This window comes from Coloeus monedula (genome assembly GCF_965178545.1).
Source record: "Coloeus monedula genome assembly, chromosome: 11".
NCBI classification, from domain to species: domain Eukaryota; kingdom Metazoa; phylum Chordata; class Aves; order Passeriformes; family Corvidae; genus Coloeus; species Coloeus monedula.
Window position 1 is genome coordinate 9808868 of NC_138791.1, and position 25245 is coordinate 9834112.

General features: G+C 41.5%; 1 protein-coding gene across 3 annotated transcripts in view; it reads left to right on the plus strand.

Annotated features, from left to right (window-relative positions):
• The window catches only part of CHCHD6 (coiled-coil-helix-coiled-coil-helix domain containing 6), a 110048-nt gene that overhangs the window by 30958 nt on the left and 53845 nt on the right, over nucleotides 1-25245 (plus strand). For 2 of the 3 annotated variants that reach the window (XM_082288485.1, XM_082288487.1), the window contains exons 5-6: nucleotides 677-697; nucleotides 6065-6148. In XM_082288485.1, coding sequence (XP_082144611.1) covers nucleotides 677-697; nucleotides 6065-6148 — 105 coding nt within the window. The remainder of the gene's footprint in view (nucleotides 1-676; nucleotides 698-6064; nucleotides 6149-25245) is intronic. The other variant, XM_082288486.1, reaches the window with a different exon arrangement.

The window sequence follows — 25245 nt, forward strand, 5'->3', positions numbered from 1 at the left end:
ACACTTAAATAGGCTTGTGGACAAAAGAAGGTGCGGGTGGAGGCAGCTTGGCTTTGACAGAGGTTTGGACTGTGCCCTGAAGAGATTTTCAGTTGCCTGTGAAGGGAAATCTGGTTGGGAATCTAATCAGTCAACTGGCTTTCTGTTAGGAATCACTCTTTGAAATTGTCCGTGGAAGATGACTTGCAACGTAGGTCAGCTTGTGCATTCAAAAACACCCTTTAAAAGATTACTTGTTCTTAGCATGTAATTGGAAGCAGCACAGTTGTTGACCACCTCCTTTTGAGTCTGCCCAGCATTGCCACGTTCACTGGTGCATGTTGTGTATCAGCATCTCTAACATTGTGCAGCACCTTGCATGGCTCCCTGGAACTGGCTGTTTCCCAGCTGCCTTTGCTTAGCTCCTGCCCTAGAGGGGGGTCCCGCAGGAGGCTGTGGGGGCTTTGCTTTGGTTTTGGTTTAGGGGGTGCATGTGCTTTTGTTTTGCTTTAACAGCACAGTTCCCAACAGGGGACAGCACTGCCTTGCTTAAGATGCTTGTCATTTTAAAGGAACTTTTCTAAACTTGTCATCCTAAAAGCTGTATTGCACAGCAGCAGGCGGCCTCCATAAATCACTGAGTTCTCTTTTTCTGCTCTTTCCCTTCCTTTCTATCTTGCGCTCTCTTTATTCCAAGCCTGTGGATTTGGACGCCTGGGTAAGCTCTCTTTTTTGTCTGGATCTTGCTTATTCCAAGTGTCATGTTGTTACTGCGCGCGTACGGATTGTTATTACTGAGCACAGATGCAGGATTTTATTTTCTGTCATTACATTTTAAAAGGTGTTCAGCTAGAAAATTGCATATTATTTCCTCCATAAAGATTTTCACTGGTTCCTTTTGTGTAGCTTACAGCTGCTGAAACCAAACTTGATCTGGTGATGTGTATTGTTGGCTAAGAGAGTAGCAGAAACAGGAGGAAATGAAGGTTATACCAGTATTGCTTTTTAAGGCTATGAGTTGCATCTGGTTTCTAAAATAGAACCTGGTCACCTGCCTTCAACAGAATGAGAGGTAGGACAAAAAGCCAGTGATTTTGTAGGCCTCATGTGTCTGGAATAGCGATTGCAAGCAGCTCCACGGTAATGGTGATATTTCTGCTGATGCCAGTGGAGGCTGAGTCAAGGCTCTCCCATGGCTACTTGCCTGGTACAAGCCTCCCTGTAAAGTTCTGCTATTCAGTCTTGGGCATGAAGTACACAAATTGCCTCTTAGTATTTCAGTGCTGCCCTTTCAGCTCTGCCATTCCCTTTAGACTTGGCCAGGAACATGCCAGCCAGCTAATTTTGGAGTTAGCTCTGATCTTTAGTGAATTGCTATCAATTCCATCTTCTCACCTTGGAGTCCTTAATAGCATTTGTTTTTCTCCCCTGCCACCTGGACTGCTACCAGGACTGGAAGAGACTTGGGAAAGCACAAGGTATTAGAATTTGCAGTTGTGAAGTGTGGCAAGCTGAGGTGCCCAGCCATAACATCTCTGCTGTGCTGCTGCAGAGATGTAACTGCTTACCTTTTAGGGAAGCTGATAACTCCTCTCAGCAGAGACAGGATGATGTAGAAACTAGGCATTTGATAGACTGCAGAACCTTTCCTTTATCCTTGTAGCGTATTTCCCTGGATTGCTTCTGACTGATTATCTAGGCATCATCTTGCTAGTTTGTCTGTGAGTGGTGGAAGTGCTTTGCCAAGAAGATAAATATTTTTGCAGTAGTCTTGCCAAATGCTGTGACTTGCCTTTTGGGAAGTTCTTTATAGGCTGAGGTTTGGACCTTTCCTTCTAGCTTGAGTTGCCCTTTGCAGAGAGAAAGTTTTTGGGATTTTTGTCCTCCAGTAGAGTTTTCTCCATATCGTCTTCTCAAATTGCAGAACCCAAACAGTATTGAGGAGAGAGACAGCCTGATGGTAGCTGTCAGCTGTGGGCTGTGCTAACACTGCACTTTATTCCTGGGTGCTACATTCCTTACTATCATCTGACCCTGCCAAGAAGCCCTTTTTTTCAAACAGATTTCCTCCCTAGTTTTCGTGTTTAACTAGGTAATGGGGTGGGACTGTGATTAAAAATAATAAAAATCTGGTGATATTTTGTGGGGGGCAAAGCCAAAGCTAATTTGGGAATGGTTATAGTTAGAGTGAAGCTGAGCTCTAGATCAGTTGCACAGTCTGATGTGTGGCATGTTGGTGTCAGTTCAGGACAAGGCTGAGATTGTCTGGCTTTGTTCATAGAGAATGAACCAATAATATTTCATTACCTCAATTAGGAGCTTGTAAAATATTTCTTTTGGCCTGTCTGTCAGCTAGCAGGCCAGTGCTTGAATCCTTTAGTTGAGCCAGTATATAATGTATAGCTTTAGAAATGTGCTTGCACAGTTTGTTTCTAAATGGGTTACTTGATAAAGGGGGAGAAGGAGGCAGAGAATCACACATAACTCTGCCCTGGCTCTTTGTCACTGTTCAAAGCAGCACTGAGATAACCTGAAAAACCTTGGGCTGCAGAAAAAGTGTAAAGATAAAACAGAAGAAGAATTTGAAAGAGCACCCAACCGGTCCATGGATCCATGCCCATGGAAGCTGTAGCAGCATGTTGGTAGTACGCCTTCACTGTCCTTTTGTAAGAATGCAATGCTTGTGAATTCTGACACCATCACAGGGGATTCTTGAGCATTTCTTGAATGTATCTTATACCTAGCTTTTGTACAGAGGGCAATGGCCAATTGCATACATGTTCTTCTATAAATACATCCCCCTTTCTAAGTTTTGGGTGCATTCCTGTGTTCTATAGCTGAGTATGCTTTTTTCCCCCGTCTCTGTTTTGTTTCTGTGTTCATACTTCTTGGACATCACACTATCTGTGTTCTACACATCTTAGATGTCATCTCTGGGCTTTGGTCACCTCTTGCACAGTATGTTCAAGCTCCAGTGTTGTTCTGCAGCATGGAAGTGAAATGCAGCTTTCTGATATCTGATTTTCAAATCAGTGTTATCATGCATGTTTTTCCTTCTCCTTCTTTCTTTAGTTCTAAAGGCCTTTTTCTGCAAAGTGTATTGATGCTTTGTTTGGTACTTGGAATCTCAATCCCCTGTGAAATTTTAATCATCTCCATAGCAGCCAGTTCTGTCTGGGACATCACAGGCTTCTGACTTCAGGTAGGGAATAACCAGCAGGACTAGAGGAACTCTTAATAAATATCCTATATTCATTCAAAATGTCCCTGGTTGCCTAACCCAGTTTGGAACAGTGAATGTTTCAAATGACACATGCTCTGCTATACCGTTCATACTTCAAACATCATCATAACGTGTACTAAAGTTTTTAGTAATAACAGCTGGGGATAGAGGGAAGCAGAAAGCAACTTTGAAGCAGATCTGTCACAAATAGAGTGTTTCTCTGCATACTTCAATGCACTGAAACAGCAGCAGCTCTTGAAAACAAGCAAGGCATTGAAAATATGTTTGTGTTGCAAGTACAAGGTTTGTCTGTTATCCCTAGTTCATCATACATTATGGGTGATAAGTGGGACAATGGGGGATAATATGGGAGAAATTACTTAGGGGGAAGAATGGGGAGTACTCTGAGGTTGTAGTCTGCAGTTGGGAGATTCGGTTTTGGTTCTTTGACCTTGGTTTTGCAAGACCCTGGGGAAGTGGCTAACAGAATGTGTGTCTGCTGCAGGGTGCATTGGTGTGGAGGAATTATTCACTGGGGGCATTCCAGCTCCAGTGAGGTCAGCTTGGCAGTCCATGGGTCGTCCTTGTGCAGAGCAGCACACCCCCCTACTGTGTTTGCATCTCAGCACCCTGCTTGAGAGATTAGGTATTTGGATTGTGTTCCCTCCAGGGGGGTTGTAAGGATAAGTGTGCTGGATTTCTTGGTGAATGAGGTCAGGCAAACTCACAGGCTGAAAAGTTGAGTGAGTGTGTGGGCTTGTGATCCATGTCTTGCCAGAAATAGAATAAAGCGTCTTGCACACATGTTACATGCATTGATTTTGTGCTTCCAGAATATTCCCTATCCCAGGAGACTGGCACTGATGCATAATTATTTTGATTAAACAGAAGCTTTCATAAGTTTATAAGAATCCATTATTTTAAACTCTTTTTTTTCTTTTCTTCTTCCATCATATGATGCACCTTCCATCTGAATCGTGCAGAGGGGTCAGTCCTGTCTTACTCTTCTTTTTCTTCCATATTTATTTTCTTCTTAAGGAAATACAGGTCACTTGTGGAGTAGTCCAATTTTATGAGTGTTATGCAGAAAACTGCAGGGGAATCAGAGTCCTTTGGTCATCCACCAGACCACCCCACTTTCTTACATCTGTTTCATTATATTTGAAATTGCTTAGTCCTTTTCTGTGTAGAAGATTGGTTCGGAGGGACAGCTATTGTTCTCTTACAAGAAAATGGTTATAGTTTTGGCACTTACAAAGTACCCATCAGTGTCCCTATTGTAGCTGTGATATCTCTTTTGTCAGGCTGCATGTATGGGGCAGCTCATTCTCATCCCTCTTCCCATCATATTCCAGTTGGTTTGCAGGTGGGAAGTAGTATAACAGCTATAGGTTAAAGCAAAGCCAGAGGTTTTACTTTTAATCAAGTGCCTTTGAGAGAGAGAGGATTTAGATATGAGTCTCTACTGCTTGTGCCTTATCCTGGTCCTGTTTTCTGGGATAGCAAACGTGGAAACCAAAATATTTCTTTAAAAACAAACAAAGAAACCCACACCACCACCACACCCCTACAACCTTCCTATTTCATATACTCCTTTTCTTGCTTGCTTAGCAACCACCCTCACTGCCTAGATTAAAATCTCTTCTAAGCCCTATTATACCACTGTATTTCCATCAGCAGGGGAGCAGAAAGAAGGACATGCACAGCAACTTGCTTTCAGATGTAATTTTTCTTGTTAGCAATGGCTTTTGGCCGTAAAATGACAGGTCTGAGCCCACGGGAATATTTCTGTCCCAGCTGCTTAATCATGTTGGACCAGCATTTTCTGTGGTTGTACCATCATTAGAAGTTAAGAGCAATGCTGCTGGGATGCTATGGACTGGCAGGATTTGTGTCCATGTTAAGCAGGCTAATCATTCTGGGTTTTGAAAGGTCTTCTGCCTGCTGATAACTTATGTGGCCCCAGAGATTTTGAGGTAGGATGGGGGATGAAGAACAAGTGCCATCTTTTCTGGCTGTTGTTGCTTGATATTTTTAAACTTCAGAAGTTTGATTCAGTTCCATCAATGTCATGTTTTCTTAATGCTAGTTTAGTTTAGGGATGGGAATATAATGAAGTGGTGCTGGCTGTAAGGAGCTAGAAGGCTACAGCTGTTGCTGTACCCACACAGACTTTTTAATTGAGCACTGTTTAGCTGATGAATACCAGATTTACTGTTTTGAAAGTGTCATGCTTATACTTTGGAAGATAGAAGAGAAATTCTCTGACACCCATCTTCCCTCTGAGTCTGCAGCACCAGCCAGAGGAACTTTGAGGGTGCTGATGGGCAATGCACAGAGAGCATGTGGAGAGAGTACTTAATTATCTTGGATAGTCCTATGTCTATTGTAGGGGAAGTATTTAATCCTTAGAAGCTTTTGGACACTCCAAGGGGCAGGAGATTATAAAGAGGAGGATTTGAGGGGATTTGGTTTGGTTTTTTTAAGGTAAGGTGAAGAACATTTGAGTAATTACTGTCATGATTCATGGAAAAACAAAGACATGGATAAGATGGAGTTCTGAAAAAGGGAATGGGAAAGTGTCACCTTTCTATGATTATATGTTTTCATTTAGTAAGAAGTAGTAAAATCAAGGTTTTGAGTTCAAGTATTATGTTAATAAGAGCATTTCAAATGTCAGGGGATAACCCAAAATGGGCTGCAGTTCTTAAGGTTCGTAGTTCCACTGAGGGGGATCCCATGCACGAGTCCTGAGCAGTGATTTTTTTTAGTTCCTTCCAGTCTGCATCCCATGTGCTTTCCTTGCACTACATTTATTTTTAATTTCTTCTTCTAGTGATGCTGTTTTGTTGTCCTTCCCAGGCTGTGGAGCTGCAAGGCAGGGAGGCAGAGTTGAGGCGACAGGAGGCCTTCTATAAAGAGCAGTTGGCCCGCATTGAGAAGAAGGTAAGGCCAAGATTTTTGTCTTTATTTCTGGCCCCACAGGGGTAGGACACGGATCTGTGTGGATCCAAATGATAGAGAACCAAGAAGTGTTGTGCTGCAACCTAGAGCTGGCAGCTCCCAGTGTCTGATTTGCCCCCCACCCCTTATGTGATAGAAAAGCTGTACAAATTTTTTGAGCAACTTGCATTTGAAAGATAAAGGTTTTTTTAACTGGATGATTCTTAAAAAAAGATTTCTGGTAGTTCAAACTCCATTATCTTTTTCACCATGGGATTTAGGTGAAAGCTAAATTGAAAGCAAAACAAGTGCCCTGTTTTTTATTCCTTTTGTTAGAAATCCTTTCCTAAATAAAAAAAATCTTCTACCACCACAACATAAATCTTGCTATAAATATGAATTAAAGTTGTATTATTAATTTTTCTCTGGGGAGTCAAACAGTTCAAAGAGTGGTGCTGCAGTACACTGCCTGCTTCTTGCTGGATAAGCCTTTGAAATGAACATGATTTAAAGAGACACTGTCAAGCATCTTTTAAGCCTGAAATGACCTTTGAAAATCCATTTAGGGATTTGAATCTCTCCCCTGAACGTGGGATTTGCTTCTCTGTTTAATTGTTTACCATGATGAGTTTTTAAAAATTGATGCCATAAAAATAGGAGCAGCCATGCTGTTCCTTATGAACTAATGTGTTCTTCACTTCCTGGCAAAATGAAATAATGTTATAAGTAGTCTTTATTTTTTAATAAATGTGGAGAATAATCTTCTCCAATTTGAAGCAATTAGACCTCCTGACAGGGAGTTGCATACATTCGACTTGTAGTTGTGTTATGTGACTAAAAAGAAATGCAAACAATGAAAAGGATGGGTTGTAAAGAGACGGAGAAATCAATCAGTTTTACTACCAACGTGTAGCAGGATGGTGAGTATGGAACTTGGGAAAATTGTAGATTATAGAAACTGTAGGAAGCTGTTGGCATATCTATTCCTTTTTTCATTCCCTGCTACTGTAGGATTGTCCACGCTGCATTTTTTTAAGCCATCAACGGTAAAACGTGCCTGTGAGCAAATTCACATGATACAATTTTGCAACACTTTAATCTGTACAATTCATTAAAAAGAAACTATTAAAACTTCCACTCAGTGTTGCATTCGTATTTTAAATTCTATTTCTAGATAATGGGGATTGTTCAGTGAAATTGCAAACAATCTAGCAGCTATCGTTCTAATTATCACAGTTGTCCATATGTTCATGTGCAAAGGGAATTTTTGCAATTTCTTGGTCCCATGCTGAGTGCTTCTATTATATTCTTCTCTCTGGATCTGGTTTCATGAAGTGGAAATTACAGGGAAAACCTGTGTGTCTGTCCTTTATGGACAGTGGAGTGGGGAGAAGTTTGTGTCCAGCCTTCATTGTCCTCTTTTTGAAATCTTTTGTTGTAGTTTGTGTTTTCAAGTCCATGTTCCTTGCTACAGGGACACCTTTGTAAACAATGTGATGGATATTTTAGCACAGGATCTTCTCGGGGGAGTAAGGTGGGCTGCCCATAGTCCTATTCAATCTGCAGAGCTACAGAGAAACTATCTTCTAGTTGTTATATGTACAAAAGCAAGTAGATAAAAAGAACAGGTTTTCTTTCCTCTCTTGAAACACTGGATAGTTTCTGACCCTTAAACACTAGCATTTTGCTGGTAATAAAATAGAAGAATGCCTCCAACCGTTAGTCTGGATTGGAGTGGGAGGTGGTGGGGGCTAGAAGGGCAAGGAGAGAAATGTACTTGAAACACTGTAATAAAGCTTAATTGTATTAGTTTTGAAAAAGGTTTTTGATCTTCTCTGTGGATAATTTTATTCCTATAATGGCTGGAAAGATGGAAAATGCAGCACAGAAAAATCTTTTTTATTAGCTGTTGCTTTTATATAATTCTGCTTTTATTTGTGGAATACACGCAGACCTTGACATTTATTTATTTATTTATTTATTTATTTATTTTTCTTTCCACTGTGCTAAAGCTTTCCAACTCAGGCTTAGATATATTTTTATATATCTGTGTATATGTGTGTCTATATTAGAAAAAAGCTCTCAGTAAGGGGATGGTGGGGGAGAGCTCTGAAATAGAATTTTGCTTTCTCTGCTGTTCTAAGAGGAGATGGTCACTTGAAGTGTGGTCATTGGTAGTTCAGAGGTGTTTGGCAGTGAGTGAATGAATATGATGGCTCAGTGTGGAGTTAGCAAGCTGAAATTTCTCCTTTTAAGGATCAGGCTATCAGGAATTCCCCTCTCTCCTCTCCTGCTGTGCCCAGGTTGGTTTTGTCTCCACTTCTGCATGATAACAGAATTCAGCAGTATGAGACTTAGAGATGTATTTTTGAAGGATGTTTTGAACTGTTGATGTTAAAAACCCAGTACCTTCCCAGTAGGATGCTAAAAGTAATTGTGTTACATACTCCTTGCAACATGCGATCTGCTCAGTGAATCAAACACAGAGACTGTCCTGTTTCTTCTGACAGTGGTCAGTTTGCAAAGGCTTTGAAGGAAGAAGAAGAAAAAACCTCACCAAAATAAAGCCACAAAGAAAACTTCTGGAGAGCAGCTTTGTGAAGAGTCTTCCTAAATGTTGTCAGTTGGAGCAAGACACGTGCCCTGCTGCACAAGAGTTTATTTCCATTCAGTATTTTTATTCACTGAAAGTTGGATTAGTGCCATTGTTCTTCTATGCATCTCAGGCATTTTTCCTGTAGCCCTGTTTAGCTCTGTGCCTCCAACATCCTGTGGCAGTGTGTGCCACAGGTTAACTTATATACTCTATAAGTTCTCTGTTATCAGTTTCAAATATTTTTTTGCATTTAATGTCCTTTATGTGAAAGAGATAAAGGAAATTCTCTTCATTATTTATTATCTGCAGACTTCTGTTCCCTCTTTTACCTTCCCATGAAGCTGAGCAGTCCTTACCTTTTCAGCCTCTGCTTGTGTGAATGGTTTTTTCCAGGTTTCTCATTCTACTTGTTTGTCTTTTGGCACTTTCCCCCTAGCAGCTCTGTCTTTGAGAGGTATTGACCAGAATTGAACTCAGTAGTTCCCCTGAATGCAGCAGATTGTGTGAATACATTATCCTTTTATTTTGTAATCTCTGAAAGAGTACTGTAATCTACTGGACAGAGCACAGAATTGGAAGGAAAAACCTGCTCATTTTCTAATAGCCGTTTCTCTTTTGGGAGTTTGAAACAATTATTTAGTCCATCTATCTATCTCAGTTATTCCATCTATATGATGGAATAGCTTATAATGGAAGGGCAAAGTGTTGTGAAACAGTAAAGCTATAAAAATGCTAAAAAGGCTTTGCCTTTAGTTTTGCATGAGATGAACTATGAGTGTACCTTATTTCAAACGGATCTTGAGAAACTCAGTTTCTCCAGACAGTCTTATTAAAATTTTCACGGGAAAGGGCATGTATGAAAAAATAATTTCAGTGTTTCAGCTTTTGGGGTTTTCCCTGCATCTTCTACTAAAGCACTGGAAGAAATGTGACAGTGAGTGCAGCAGCGCTGTGTCACACTAAGGTCCATATAGTTCAGTATGCTGGTCCTGATTGTGACTGAATCTCCAGGGATAACTGTAAGAGCTGAACTGATGGGAAAAGAGGTTGTGGAGTCTCCTTCATTGGAGGCAGTCAAGGAACATCTGGGCACAATCCTGTGCCATGTGCTCTGGGATGACCCTGCTTGAACAGGGAGGTGGTACCAGATGACCCACTGTGCCCCATTCAGTGATCAAAGCAAGGTTGTGGGGTACTTGCCCCAAATGCTTTGACCATCCTGGCTAGTCATTTTTGGAACTTCTCCTCACGTGTTTAATCCTCTGAGAGCTGTGAGCCAGGACTGTGTGCTCGGGATGCGGGGAGACCGTGAACATGTGTGGCAGCTGTGTCAGAATCACTGTTTGGTTCTCTGTTTCTTTGTAGTGCCTGACACTTGATTTGCACTTCTGACTTGTGTTGAGCGAATGCCACACACTGCTGCCACTGGCAGCCTTCTGCTGTTCTGAGTGCAGACTTGAATATGTACAGTGGGTGCACTGGGATTATACCAATGCTGGGATTATTCTTCCTGCTGCACCCTTCATTATCAGTTTGTCAGGGGTTATGTGTGTGGGAAGGGATGGTAGGCTTTGTTCTGCATGCAGTGTGGTGCACACTTCTTAGAGATTTTTAAAATCAAGTTTTATTGAACAAATTCCTTGCAGAGGATCATTACACTGGTAAAACTGTTTGTCGTCCTCAATCTAGCCCTGACAGTTTGTTGTAGTTGTGTGTTTCTGTCTCTTGGGTCACTTGCATGTTTTTGTTTTGGAGTGCCTGAAATATTTTGGTAATCAGAAAAATTAGAGGGAAAAGCTCCTTTGAGCTGACTGTTTCTTATATGACTATGTGTGATTGCAGGGTTGGAGCTGGTGATACAGACATTGCATTCCACACCTGTGTTTCCAGTGTGACTGTCTAATCTCCAATAAGTAATCCAGTAATGAGACCTGACTAATTTGTTATAAGTGGTTAAACTTCTAACTCTGACTTGTTAGAGTAATTTTACATCTCATCCATGTAATTTGAATTGTTTCATAAAATGTGTGTCTTCTCTCAACTGTTTTGAACGAGGTTTTGTACTGTAGTGTTTCTCTGGGTAGAAAGAATAAGAGTTAGACCTAACAATCTATAGGGAGAACCTTAGAAACACTCAATTTGAGAAGCTCAAGATGATATTTTTTCATGCATTTATTTGTTACTGAGAAGCAGGGAGGGAAATGGAGGGAGCTTGTTGTAAATAGTTAATACATATACTGCTCAAAACTGGGATTTTTATTAGGGATTCTGTGTATACTTTGTCCTGCTTTCTCCAAGTGGTAGAAACATTCTTTAAAAAGTATCGTAAGAAAGAAATGCAGTCTCTCCTGGGACCCTTCAGATGCCAGGAGATTTCACTTAGCATATTAGTTGTATACCTTCTCCCAAGTAAATATTTGTTTGACTCCTTTTGCTATTTGGCCTCTTGCTGAGTTTACCCTGACAAAAGCTAAGGGCAGTGCTACACTACAACAAAAACACGGGCAGCTCTTTGGAGTAGTGTAAAACAGCAGAGAAAGGCTGAAGGTAATCTTGGAAGATAAAGTGAAACTCCTTGCTGTAGATGATGCCTCTTCTTTGTTTGGATTTTCTTAAGCTCTGGCTCCCATGTTATCTCCTGTTAGGCGGCTGTGGACTGCTGTGAGCAGTGGGTGCATTAATATGCAACGTTTTTCTGCTTGTATTTTTTCAGAGCAGTAAGTAGCACAAGAGGTATTCATAAGCTGTAAAGTATTTGTGCAAGTGGGAAAGGAATGCATTGAATACATACCTTTTTTATTAATAAGGTCGACTGCACCTTTTTCTCTGCTTGGCTTCACAAATCTTGTAATTTTGTGTGTGGCATTCATCTTGTTTGGTTTGTTTAAATTAATCTCTTTTTGCCCTTGTTCTTCCCATTTAATTCATGTTTGTAAAGCATTTAGGATGTGTAAAGAATGGGAGGCAAAGTTATTTTTGTTTGTTATTCTTATTGGCCTTGATCCTTCTTCTTGGAGCTGTCTCCCACTTTGGTGTGCCAAGGTCACCCTTACATGCAAGTCCACTGTCATTTCTGGTTTATGGCTGGTAACTTGTCTCAATAAAAATTTCTGCAGAGAAAAAGTGATAGAAGCGTGGAAAAAAAAAAAGCCTCCTAGAAAAATACGTTCATGTTGGATCTTCATCATCAGTTTAAAGCAGACTCTGTGGGACTGCACAAACTGATATCACCTGGCAGAAGTAGCAGGGGATTTCTTTCAAAGGGGATGAGAAATCCATTCCTTGAGCTGGGATGCCAGGCTTGTCTGTATCCATGAGACCTAGGGGTCACTCACCTGCCTTTGAAAAAACAAGCTGTGTTCAGGTGTTACCTTCAACCAACCCTCTGCCCTCTCAGTAGGGGTTAAAGATTCAGTGCCCTTTGGTAAATGGATTGATAGGTCCTGGCAGGTGCCACTGACACCATTTGCTTTCTCCTGTAATGTCCTGGGTCTGTGTGTGAGCTATTGCCATGTGTGTAAGGGCTGCTTTGTTTGCCTCCAGTCACAGTCTTGCAGCCATCAGCTTATTGCTCCATCCAGTGCTGTGAGTACCTGGAGGAAGAACAGCTAGTGTGAAATGAAGTTCTGGTCTCAAAAAATGTGTTTCCCTTTCAGAAGAATTTCTTGTCCCCATCTCCATAATTGAACCTTACAATATCTTCACAATTTCAATTTCTTTTCTTATCTGATTTGTTGAGTTCTCTATTCATCCCCAGCCCTTCCTGCAAGCCCTTCCTCTCACAAAACCACCAGTGCTTTCTTTGAACCTACAACATCTATAATCCAAAAAAGCAGTTTGCCTCTCAGGCCAGTAGAGCAGTACAGCAAAGCACCCAGTTCATCAAACTGTTGATTTAATCTTCTGAATACAAGAATAATCCCCAGTGTAGTTTCTGAAATAGGCTGACAAGATCCATCCTAATCATTCAGATCGCTTCCAGTCGCTCAGGTTGCCTGTCTGGGGCTGTGTGGATGCTGCTCTGAGGTGGCAGTGGCTCTATCAGTCTCCCAGGGCACAGGCTTTGATTAGAGAATTGTAGATCCTGTCCTATGCGTGAATTAAATTTCTGAACGGGAACAAACTGAAAAAGGAACAAACCTGAAATCATCATCTGAACCGGTTCCAACCTCCCATCCTCTCCTCCTTTGCAGTTTTTCTCAGACATTAAATGTCATGCTGGGGGAGAAGGAGGGAGGGCAGCATCCCTGATTTCTGCTTTCTGTGGGTATCCATTAGGGCTGAACAGCATCTAGAGGAGGCTAATGTTCCTTGTAGTCTCCCCTTCTGCAGGGAGAGGTTCTTTCCTTGTTGCTGTTGGCCAACACAAACTGACTTCAAGTACCTTGTGCTCAATTCACCCATTTAATGGCTTTTTTGCTGAAAGCTTGTGAAGCTCAGTAGTTAATATACCTCAGTACACAGCTTTTAGAGATCAGATAAATTGATTGGTAATTTGATGAACTCAAAGAACATCTATAATAGGGTAACTAAAACGTGTTAGATGTCAGCACAGCCTCTCTGCCTTCTCTGCAGTGTGTACGTTCTCTCTTCAATATGTGTTGACTGGTGTACAGTACATTACATCAAATTACAAGCAGCCTCTATGCAAACAGCAGCTAAGTGTTTGCTTCCTCCTCAGCCTGCACGATTAGCGCAGAGATGCGTTTGCAGTCCGTGTGCTGAAGGGTGAACTGTCAGAGCCTTACAGGGATTTTGTTTCTCTGGCATTTAAGAGTACCTTTGCAGAGGGAGAGAATGATGCTTATGGGCTGCTTCATCTTGGAGGAATCCATCCTCAGGCTCGACTTGTGAAATAAATGTGGCAATGTGTGGTTTGAACTTAGTGTCTTAACACTGAATTTAGCAGCTGAATTTAGATAACAATCTGGTATCTGGTCTCATCAGTGTATCACTATGAAGACTTGTTAAAGGCAGAACAAAAAGACCTAGAATGTGATCTTGTCTCTTTGTTAGAACTCAACACTGGAGCATTTGTCAAGTCTAGTCCAAAAAGAGCAAAACAAGAGGTTCTTTTGTCTTACTTCTGAGAGCTTTCCCCATTATCTAATATTTCTGATACCCTTCCTCAGCACTTTTTATTCAACCCAATTTTCCCCTAATTTCATTCATTTTCTCATTGCCTAATAATTTAAATTTCTGATTCCTCCCTCTTTGTTTACATGCTTGTTTATAAGCAGGATTGGTATTTATAAATGTGTGTATTTATATTTATATAGATAACACTGTTACCAGTGAAACCAGTGCTGCTTTTCTAATGGAAAGCAGCACTCAAACACACATACCCCCCCAGGTGTGCACACACGAACTGTCTCTCACCTGTTTTTACTGAGGTGCAGTTGTACCTCAACAGCAACTACATCACCCAGCTGCAATAAATACCAGTGCTGCCTGTTACTTCTGTGTAATTCACCAACCAGTGTACAATTAATTTCTGGCCCTGTTATTGCAGTATTGGCTATTTTATGAAACTGTAGAGAGTTAGCACAGTGAATTGATTAAATGTGTTCCAGACCTTAGGCTGGAGTCTGTGTGTCTGCTGGGATTTCGATGATTGAAGCTTGTGCTTCTCTTGGGATATTCCAGATTTAGACTTAGTCTTGGAAATTGGTTCAGGTAGACTAAACTGCCCTGTGTGTGGAATTCACTTGCATAAGAGCCTGACTTTGGGGAGTCTGAGATTTCTATTTCAGCTCACAGTGGTCCTTCCACATGTAGCAGGAAAAATACATTGCTATTGTGACTTAAAAATAAAGCCAAGACCAGGGTTTGTTTTGAAAAGGTCCTTAAAATTATGTCTCTGCCCTTACAGAATATGCTGTCATCATGTTAATGGAAAATATGGCTAATAGTTACTCTATAAATTGACTCCCCATAACATCTCAAATTTGTGCTGAATTAAGTAGTCCAAAGATCAGACTTTAAAAAGGAACTACTCTGTGTTTACAGCGGCTGTACCTTCTGAAGTGTTTAGTAGTTTACTGTGGGTGTGTTAAATACATGTTTCATGACAGCCTGGGGCCACTTCTCTGAAGGTTTTTTCCCCATCTGCCAGTCATTTTAAAGAAACATAAATAAAAGAGCTACTCCAATTTCTTGAACATATAATGCACATTCCCCTGAGACCAGGGTGACTCAGAAGTAGCTTGTAAATAACATGTTCAATGTTTTTAAATAGATGTGTACCATCAGGCTTGCAATGAGGTCTTCAGCCACAGCAAACTTGCTTTGCCTGTCACAGAATCTAATCCTGCAATGATGAGGGGTGGGTTTTTGTTTGGCTGGTTTTGGGGTTAATTGGTGGTTTGCCCATACATTCTGCTGCCCCAAGGATGATCCCAGTCACAGTTTGCTGTTAAACACCTTTGCTCAAATGAAGATTTCCTGGCTCACCCATTTGCATTTTAGCCCCATTGTAAATAAACAGGAAATAATGGCAAAATTTTGTTTTGTTTTTGTTAAAAACAGTAAACATGCATCTCATATGCAGTAGAACTGTCTGGGAGTCAAACCCTGACAAATGTGGAGAAGAGGTTGTCCTGGCAGGTGTTCAGCAGTGGAGTGGCCAGCAGGTGAAAGATGTTGCCCTGCACAGAGGATAGCAACAGTGAGGAATGGCCACAGGGCCAGGACACACCGAGAGGCTGCTGAATCTGTGCCCGTCTCCAAGAGGCCACAGAGGAGCAAGAGATGGGAGAAGAAAATGTGGCAGCTGAGATAAAGCTCTAAGCCTCTGGTTTGAGAAGACTTGTAATAACTAGGTTATTTTATGAGAAGAGCTAGCTTTTCCTTCCCAGTTATTGCATTTCAAGTCTTTTAATAAGAAAACCAGCTTAATTCCTTCTCCTTTCTTCTCCCTCCCCATTCTTCTGAACAGGAGCCAAATTCCTTCTTTCGTAATTTCAAGCTGCAAGGTTACTTTGAGCTCGCACGCCTGGGTCAATTGAGAAGTGCCTGGGTTGTGGATTTTTTTTCCCCTAGGGCTGTCTCATGATGTACTGGACGGTACACAGAAATCATCTAATTTGCCCTGAAATGCAGCAAGCTTTGAACTGGCTGGACTGTGGTTCTTGATCAGAGATGATGACTCATATGGGCATGTAAAAATGCTGTATTGTGTGCCTGTCTGAGCATGTATATGCATTTTTTTAACCTCATTTTTCATAATAGTTATGTATACCACAGCATTTCCTTTGGCTGTTTAGGGAATTAAATGTAGTGTATGAGACCTTTCACCTTTAGGTCATTTGTTGAGATGCAGCTTCCGTTCACAGCAGCAAAAAGCCATTACTGCCTGATGGCTAATCACTCATTCGTGTGGCACTGAGATAACTCTTCCTTCAGTTAAGAGACATGGGTTTGTTGCAGGAAGAACAAAAAAAAAAAATCCCCCATAATAGTGTCCTAGCTGTCTGTATCTTAGCTGTTCTGTGAGAGGCACAGAGCATCCCAGGGAGGAACACAGCATTTGTCCTTGCCGGCTGAAGACAGGACAGTGCTGGGTTTTAAGTTTGTGTGTTCATTTGCTCTGTGGAGAGAGGGATTTAGCTCTGGGTCTGAAGTGTTTGTGGTGTTTGCTTTTATCCTCTCCTGTTGTTGCCCAGCAAAAGCATAGTTCTGTCCCTTCTTTGTGTTCCTGTTGTCTGAGCTCAGGCTGTCCCCAGTTGAAGGGCTTGAATCTTTTGCTTGGTCTTGTCCAAGATATAGGTGAAATACTGATACTTTTTTTTCATGAGCCTGAAAAAAATACCCAGTTAGAACAAACCCTGTTTCCCAAGCCTCGTTTTGTTACAAAGTTTATCAGCTACAGCAACAAACCCCTGATAATAAGGATGCTTATACCAAAATGTTTCTCCTGGAACTTTAAGCCTACCTTTATTTCCTCTGCATTTAGTGCCAAGTTCAAGATCTGTTGTTGCTTGGGTGTAATACTCTTTACTGTCAGACACTGTGTTTAGAGGTTGAATTCTGAGTAGATTTAGCTTGTGTCTATGGCTGTGTGGTACACCATGCATGTGACATTCCTCCATTTACGTTCCTGAAAAGCCTTGGCAGCAAGGCATTGTGAGATTTTTCAGGTTTAATGTTAATAACTAATTATTCCTATTTTTGGTTAATGGGTTAAAAGTGAGACCTGCTTTGCTGCCTTTGCTCTGCCTGGATTCTGTAGTGAAAGTACCATAACTAAGCTGGTGATGACTGAAAGCTGTGTAAGGCCACGGGTGACATCCTGCCCCAGGGTTGTGTCTGGAGTGGTCTCTGCCAGAGTACAGGAATGAAGGAGTTGTGTGGCTGCCCCTGCTCTCTGTGGGTGTTTGATTTTCATGTTAATATTTATGGCTCAATAGCCCCACTGTGAAAATGCCTCTCGCCGTTGACTGGAGGTCTGTGGTCCTTCTGGGCTTCTCTTTGGAGCCTTCCCTCTTTGCCAGCTGCAGAGGTGTCTCTTCAATGCTTCTTTAAAGGAGGCAGAACAGCTGCATTAAAAAACAGGTGAAAGAGAAGATTGCTAAAAGCAGAGAGAATGAGCCTGTCAAATGATGGAAAGGAAATTGCTTACAAATATTTTCTGATTTCTTTCTTATCCCTTCTGCCATCCTTTCTCCTTTGTCCTCCTTGTGGTTTATTTTTATCTTAGGATAAACACTGTATTTATTTTCTGTTTGCTGTGTGGAGAATTTCAATCTTTTGAATAGCAAAATACATATAAAAAGATACTAGTATTCCTTTCTCTGGAATAACTGATGCCTTGCAGGGAGAACTAGAGGTTATGTGACAGTGGTATTGTAAAGGCAGGCCAAAGGAATCTGTTAATCAGTTTTCTTTTTCTTGTTGTCAATGTTTTGTTTTATATTTTATTTTCCTTTTTTAAATAATAATCAATATTTCTTTGTAGAAATAGCTTAATAACTTTTTCTGCCACCTGTAAAATATTGTTGCTTTATAATATTTGTCCAACATTCCCTAATAAAGGAGAAAGACATAAAGTTATCCTTTGTAATACTATTTTTGAGCTGTGAAGCTGGGAACTTTTTCCAGGTATTCATTAACTGAGATCTCTACCTCACTGGAATATAAGTGAACATTGTCCCCGTTTTAAAAGTGAGACCTTAATGCTTAAGGTTAGTATTTTCTATAATAGCTATTGTCTCTTCACTTTTTGGTTGTCCGGGTATGGTGTATTTCTTCAGATGTGCTGATTACCCATAAGTTGAGCTTGAAGTTTTGAATAATGAGCTCCTGAGCATCTCCAGACAGAGCCGCGAGCCAGCAGGCACTTCTGAAAGCGCGGATTTGTCTGTGTCATTAACCGTGTACAGTGACCTGTGAAGTCCTAGCGGTCTTTTTGGCTGTAATCATTAAACCAGCCTCTCCTACTGGATAAAATGGGAAGAGAGCCTGCAAGCACAGTGAGAGAACCTTGACTGAAAATACAAATATCTTCAGAAAATGCTCTGGGAGTAATAGTAATAAAGAAAAAGTACAGTGGCAAAATAAATTGCTGCTGATACAATTTTTCTTCCTCTCTCTAGTTTGCCTCTAGTATGGCAGTTTTTCTCCCTTCGATAAATAAATGCAAAGATGGGAATCACTGCCAAAAACTGTCACATTTCTGGAACTTTCAGCCCCTGATTATTCACATTAAGCCTCTTCCCCCCCCCAGCAGTACAGTATTCTGAATATGTACACCCACCATTCTGTCAGATCTGTGCAGTCTGCGTCTGGTTCATCTTCTGTGTCTTTGATGTGCTCCATAACGTAGGCAAAGAGAGGTCTGATAGTCTCTCTAAAAACCTGACAGTTTGTGTGACAATCTGTCCACGAATCCACAGGCTCCTTGTCAACCAAATGAGCCTTTGAATATCAGAGGTTTCAGAACAGTGCTTGCAGCATTGCATATGCACCAAGGGGAGAGTACAACAGGCTTCCTTGTAACCTGAGAGATGTCTGCGTTTTCCTTAATCATTCCAGGGACATCTCATCATTGCTTGTTGGCTGGTTCTCAGCCCTGCACATGTCGGGGTTATTTAGCAAAGCTTGATTTACTGGAAACTGCACATGGAGAATAATTTGTAGTTGGGGGTAGAGGAAAAACCCTGTGAGGAGGTGGAACTTCCAGGCTTTGGCTTACTCCTGTTTTTCAGCGGTTTTTTGTTTGTTTCTTATAGTGACTCTCTTCCTTGCAGTTCCTTTGCCCATGCAAGTATATGGATGTGATGCATTTTCTTCAGTATTCTCCAGTTCTCTTGCACATCTGCCTTTCTCTGGGAACCCAGTGCATTGCATTCCTTAGCTACCTGTTGTATAAAAGGATGGGGTCATGAATTTAACATAGCTTTTTCTTTTAACTGGGACAGGAACTGTTAACTGGACCAGCTGCTGCAGTGTATAAATGGGACTTAGGGATATTCTCAGCACAGAAAGATGGGAGTTTTAGCTGCAGTATGACTGTCCGAGGTGGTGGGAGTTTTGTTGGAGGCTCTGTCAAATACCAGCTTTGGCATGACGGCATTAAACCTTAGTTAAAATGTTCCTTCCTTCCTTCCCAAAATAAGCTCCTGTGACAGGCCTGACAGGGGAATGTGCTTCGTATCTTTTTATTGTATGACAAGTACTTGATGGCTGCCAATTTTGTTTAGTAGGGTTTTTTCTTCTTTATTTCCCCTTGAAAGTACTGGTCAGCCTTTGAGTGAAACTTTCACCTGCATTTCTTAGCACTCCTGATATTCTGGCAATTTCCTTCTTCCTCTCTTCTCCCTTTCACTTAGCATGGATTCTCTGCATTCCTGTCGCTCTCTCATGGACAATGCCCGGTTGTTTGAGGCAGCATCCTGTGATCTTGGAGTTCATCCTGGTTGTATGGTGGATCTGCTGGTAGGACCCAGGTACCCCTGCAGGATGAGTTGTGCAGCTGCCCAGCACGGATGCTGGGATTTGGCAGGTGGTGCTGTAACCTTAATGCCATGGGCACCACGTTATCTGTGCAGGTCAGCCAGTGCTGGACTTCTCTGAAGCAGGTGCTGAAAACTCTTGATGTTTAATCAATGCCTGGGAAGCCTGTTTACCTGCACTTGTCAGGTATAATTGATTCGGGCATTTACTGTGAATTCCTCACCTTAGCTAAACTTCCAGCTGGGAGGAGAGCAGGGTGATACTCCCCTACAGCAGTTTTGGTGTTAGTCTGTGCCTTTCACGATGCTGTTGCTGTCCTTGTCAGAAAGCCTGAGTTACCTGCTGGCATTTTATGGCCTTTCTCTTTGAAGCTGCTTTTACTTTCCAGAGTTTGTTTAAAGAATTGGCAATGCTTTGTTTATAGTCTTTCAGATGAGTGTGCTTTAAAGCAACCTCATATAAACACAGTGTTTCTTTCTCTTTTCTCCTTCTTCCCCTTTTAATTGCTTCTGTAGTAATAATTTCTTTTTTGCTGGTTGTCTTTTTGACTTGGAGATAACACGAGGCTTTTCTAAATGTTTCCAGTGAGGCACTTGTAGCTTTTGGAAGTCCCTAATACCATTTTGCTGTGGGGTACCTGTTTTAATTAGACTCTTCCCAGGGTGCCTTCATTGAGACAGTCTGATTCTGGTGTGGGATCACAGTCTGGGTCTGTAAACCCATTTTCACTTGGATGGAGCACCTCGGTGTAGGACCCTGGTTCTGGGAAGTCCTGGGATGCGTATTTTTATTTGAGTCACCGTGTGCTTTAGGGACTGTAGCTTAACCTTTTTGTACCTAGTTTGTTATCCACAGGATAAAGGCAGCCATGTTCCTTCTCCCCAGCTCTGCCTTCCTCAAGCTTTGTGGAGATAGGTGTACTGTGGGATTTTATCTTTGAGAAGCTTTCTAGATATGCTACAGAATTAATATTTTGCTTTCAACTCAGGATAATATTGCAGACATGAGAAGATCTGCTCAAAGAGGAATGTACTTCTGCTCCTGACTAGTTTAACTTGCCTGTGTTCTTACTGTGGACACTACTCTCTTTATGCTTTCTCTGAATCTTAATCCAAAATTTATGATCTCACAGCTTATTGCCGAAGGAAAGAATAGAATGACACAAATTCAATGCTCTCATTTCATTATTGGTCTCAGCGGGAGGAGTGGATGAACCCACACATGAACAGCAAACAACAGAGCTGTGTTTAGAAGTTGGCTTTGGCTGAAAAAAATCTTTTTTTTCTGTATCAGCAAGCTGTTTGTAGTTCCTTGCATCTTTTCTCTGTTACCTTTTGAGAAAAAAAGCATATGAATTTTCAAAAAAGCAGTTTAACCCTTAACTTCTGTGCTCTAGTGATATGCTCTATAGGCATGTTTCTCTTCCTTGTTAATTGGCTTTTATTTGTATGTGCACTTGATGGGAAGGAGGAAATGTGTATGATCTCTTTGAGCTAACTGCTGGCTGATACCAGCAAATGGGCTGAGCAGGAGCTCAGAGGAGCGAGCTCAGGAGGTGAAGAGATGATTTCTTGCAGCATATTCTGAAATTCCCAAACTCCCTGTTTTGGACCAAAGCTGATAGCAGTGATTGATTGTGTGAGTTGATTTTAACACATCCGTAGGGTCATCCAGTGACCAGATTGGTTCGGCTCATCTGGCTCTGTACCTGTGGGAGGGATGCAGGTACATGGGGTAATTTTTCAAATCTGTTAGGAGCCATTTGCATGAGACTTCTGAGTGGTGAGAATGAGCAGCCTGACCTACAGTGTGTGTGACCCAGGACCCAGTGAGGTATGGGGAACCTGGGTGTACCTTTGCTTCCCTGAGGCACTGCTGAGAGCAAAGGTGGCTCCCAAAGCTGGCAGTGACCAATGTTTCTCTGTAGCTTCCCGGAGTTCCTCATGGCAGCAGCTGCATCCAGGACATGTGTGTGTTGTCTGTCCCCAAGAGTGTGCAGGCAGGCCACAGTTGTGCTGCTTCTCAGGATGGTGTGAGGTCTTATTTCTGGCTTCAGAAGCAGCTGGAAGGAGGAAATTTGAATGTCTCCCAGCTGACATTTGATTTGTAAGAAGTAATCTTTGCTTTCCTTACCTGTTTCTCTCACGAATTTGCAATGCCACGGCATGTATTGCCCCTCTCACAGCACTGCCTCTTGTGCTCTTTTGGATTTGAGAGGGGCTTGCAAAGAGCATTTTGCTGGAAGCTGGTGAGTGTGGATGTCAGGAGAAGGGATCGAAGCAACACGTCTGTCAGGTGCGAGGCAGATCGTACCATCTAATCCCCCGGCTGTCGTCTGCAGCATTTGTCAAGGCCTCTGCTGCCCTGCTCCATTTCATCAGAGCTATCACTGGCATTCATCTAGGCTGGCAGCATTTCAACAGCTGTTAATCCTCTTTGTATCTCTAAACACTGTGACCACTGACAAGCTTCTATATTCTGGGGTGTCAAAATACCTCAAGATAGCTGTGGTGATGGTGGTTGGATTTGTTGGTTTTAAATCAAGACACCTTCTGATCTACTGACCTGGACTGAACCTGATGAAGAAATCTTTGTCCCAGTATCAGGTTTTTAATGCTGCAGCTTGATGTTCACAAATAATTTCACCTAAAATCTGATTAATTTCCAGTTCCTCATGCTTGTTTTGCTCGATTTTCTGTTCTACATGTTACCACAAGTAGCACATGTTTCATCGAAGTTGTAAGGAATGTGGTTTAATGTCAGTGTGAGAATGAGCTGGCAGGGTTTCTCTTTATGCTTCAAGTACTTTCCCTCCTGAAATAACCCTGAGAACTCAGTCTTGTGCCATAATGTTTTCTTGCTTTCTTTGCTATATGTTCTGGAAAGGGCCTGGGCAGTGTAGTGAGGTGTAGTAGTGTGAGTGTTGGAGTTTCTCTGCATGTTTGCAGCCAAGGAGGAATGCTGAATTAAAATTAGTCCAAATTTAGCTCTAAGTTTTAAAATTGATTCCCTTTGGAAGGGAATTTTTAGCACAAGGGTGTTTCGGAAGAGTGGAGAGCAAGGGTATAGCAGCAAATCTGTTGTAGAAAAACAGCAGGGTAAAGTGGTTCTGTTGCACTTTAGGCTCTGGTTATGTGTTTTTACAACTTCTTGGTGTTTTTATTATTTGCTACGAACCATCATTTAATAGCAGGGAAAAATCTTTCAAACTAGCATTTCTTTGCTTAGTTTGTTTGTCCTCTCTGGAGAGCTATCTCCCCATATGACAAAGCTCTGATGTTTTGAAGTTGACTCCCCTAAGGCTCAGCTTTATTGAGAGAAGTGAAACATTTTAGGTGGTTCATTCATTCTTTCTGTGTCTTTTGTTATTTGAGCCCTTACGGTGTACTTTGGTCATGTTTTTAAACTTATTTCTGCAACTAAGACTGCCAGGAGCTTTATTTAATAATAGTTGAGGTCTTATGTTCAACTTTTTCTTTGTGAGCTGCCATTTTATCTCAAGCATCAAATATTGTGAAAGTAAATTAAAAGCAGCGTTCATGTCTTGTAATTTTGTGTGGAATGTTCTCTCTTTTACTGTACCACTGAATATCGTTTTATGAAGATTAAGGTCTTCACTGAGACTATAGGCAGCTCAAACTTTGTTTCAAGTGCAAATACCACACCTTGATCCTTCTGAATAGCCCTTGTGTGAAGGTGACCCTGCTGAAGTTGGAGGAAGTGCTCAGGTTGTTCCTGGCTTAGCTCATCATTTGCAACCATATTATAAATCCCTGGAATGTTTTAGGCCACTGGAACGTTCTCAGCTGCCATAGCATGGTGGTTACACTGCTGAAAATGAAGCAGATCTTGTGTCTGAAGTAGTATAGACAAGAATATTTGGAAAAATATTCTCTGTTAGTGAAGCCCCAGATTACAGAACCTGCTGTGACTGTGCCCATGCTGAAAGGCCCTTCTCTTGCCCATTTAGCCCATTTGTTGCTCATTTAGTGTTTAGGACAAAAGGGAATGTGACTTTCCCAAGGTTGGAAAGGGTCTAAAGGCCAAGGAAAACATATTTGAAAAGTCTGCTTGTTGAACAAACTCAGATTTAAATGGTAGGCCCTGATTTTTATTACTTGGGGAAGCATTTAAAGGTACTGATTCATAGCATTAGAAATATGAGGTCTGAACCAACATAAGAGGCTCAGTTGGATCACATGCAAAGATGTTTCCTTTTCATTTTTAAAACTCAGCAGCTTTATCTGCAGGTTGAAGCTGTTCTGTGCCTCTCCTCAATCTTTGTGTGGTGTCCTGTGCCTGGTGGTTGCTCTGAGGCCAAGTCTTTTCTCCTTTCTCTCACTGAGGTTGTTGCCTCTCTGTTCAGGCTCTTGCTTGCCTGCTTTTAGCAGCTTCAGAATCCAGAACTAAAGCCTGGGTTCCTTTCCCAGCTGTTTTTGTCCATGTCCGTAGTTGATGTTGTTGAAGATGAGTCTGACCGAAGTGCTGGGCTGTTGAACTCTCTCTAATAAACTGGGTGAGGTTGTGCCACAACCACTTGAATCGACAGTACATCCAGCAAGTGATTCTGCTGGCTATTGTTCCTTTCTTTAGGTGGGTTAAACGTGACCTCATGCTGGGTCTCACATACAGCATATTTGTTCTTGTTTTCCTCTCCCGCTGCTGTTTCACGGCAGAGTGCTGCAGGCTAATACTATCTGATGGGGCTACTTCCTATTGTCTGAAAAATGTTTAATTTTGCTACCTTGCTTTCTCTTTTTCCCAGTTTCTCTCATTTTGATTTCTCAGATCTAGTCCCTTTGAGAAATCAGACAGTATGAAATATGAAAATTGCTTGGGTAGTAATTGGAGAAATGGTGAGACCTTTGAAGCCCGATGGAGATAACGCTTACATCTACTTATTCACATTATTTAATTTTTAATGGCAAATCTAATTAATGAAGCACAGGTCTTTTGGTTTCATGTGTGAATAAGTAACAGCAGGGAGCTGTAAGTCATGAGGTCTGTTTACAGGCCAGAGAAAATGGCACCATTAAAAGCTGAACTTTTCAATATAGGAAGGAGAAAAATTGATTTAATAGCATTGAAGTTTGACCACTCTGTAACAAGTAAGTAAACAAAAACACTAATGATAATTTGCCGGTAAAATGCATTTTGAAGTGTTTAGTCCTCCATGATTTCTCAGTTTAAATCTGTCTCTTAGGTCAAAGTTTGAAAAAGCAAAATCTGTTCTGTGGTTTTTTTGGTATGTAACATAAATTCAGGCACCAGAGATAAAACGCTTAAATATAGCACCTTGAAGCCCAGGCTCTGAAAACCTTTATAAACCTTCCAATTAGCTGAGCTTCACACAACTTCAGAGATACAGGCAGCTGTTATCCCTCACTTGCAGATGGAAAATGGTGACTTGCCCAAGATTGCACAAGTGGCAGAACCACTAATAGAACTTGAGTTATATCTGTCCTTTCCTTTTTCCAACCACTGAACAGTATGTGTCGGCTCATCATGCGCAGGACCACAGCTGCATTTATGGGAAAATAAATGAAGAAGG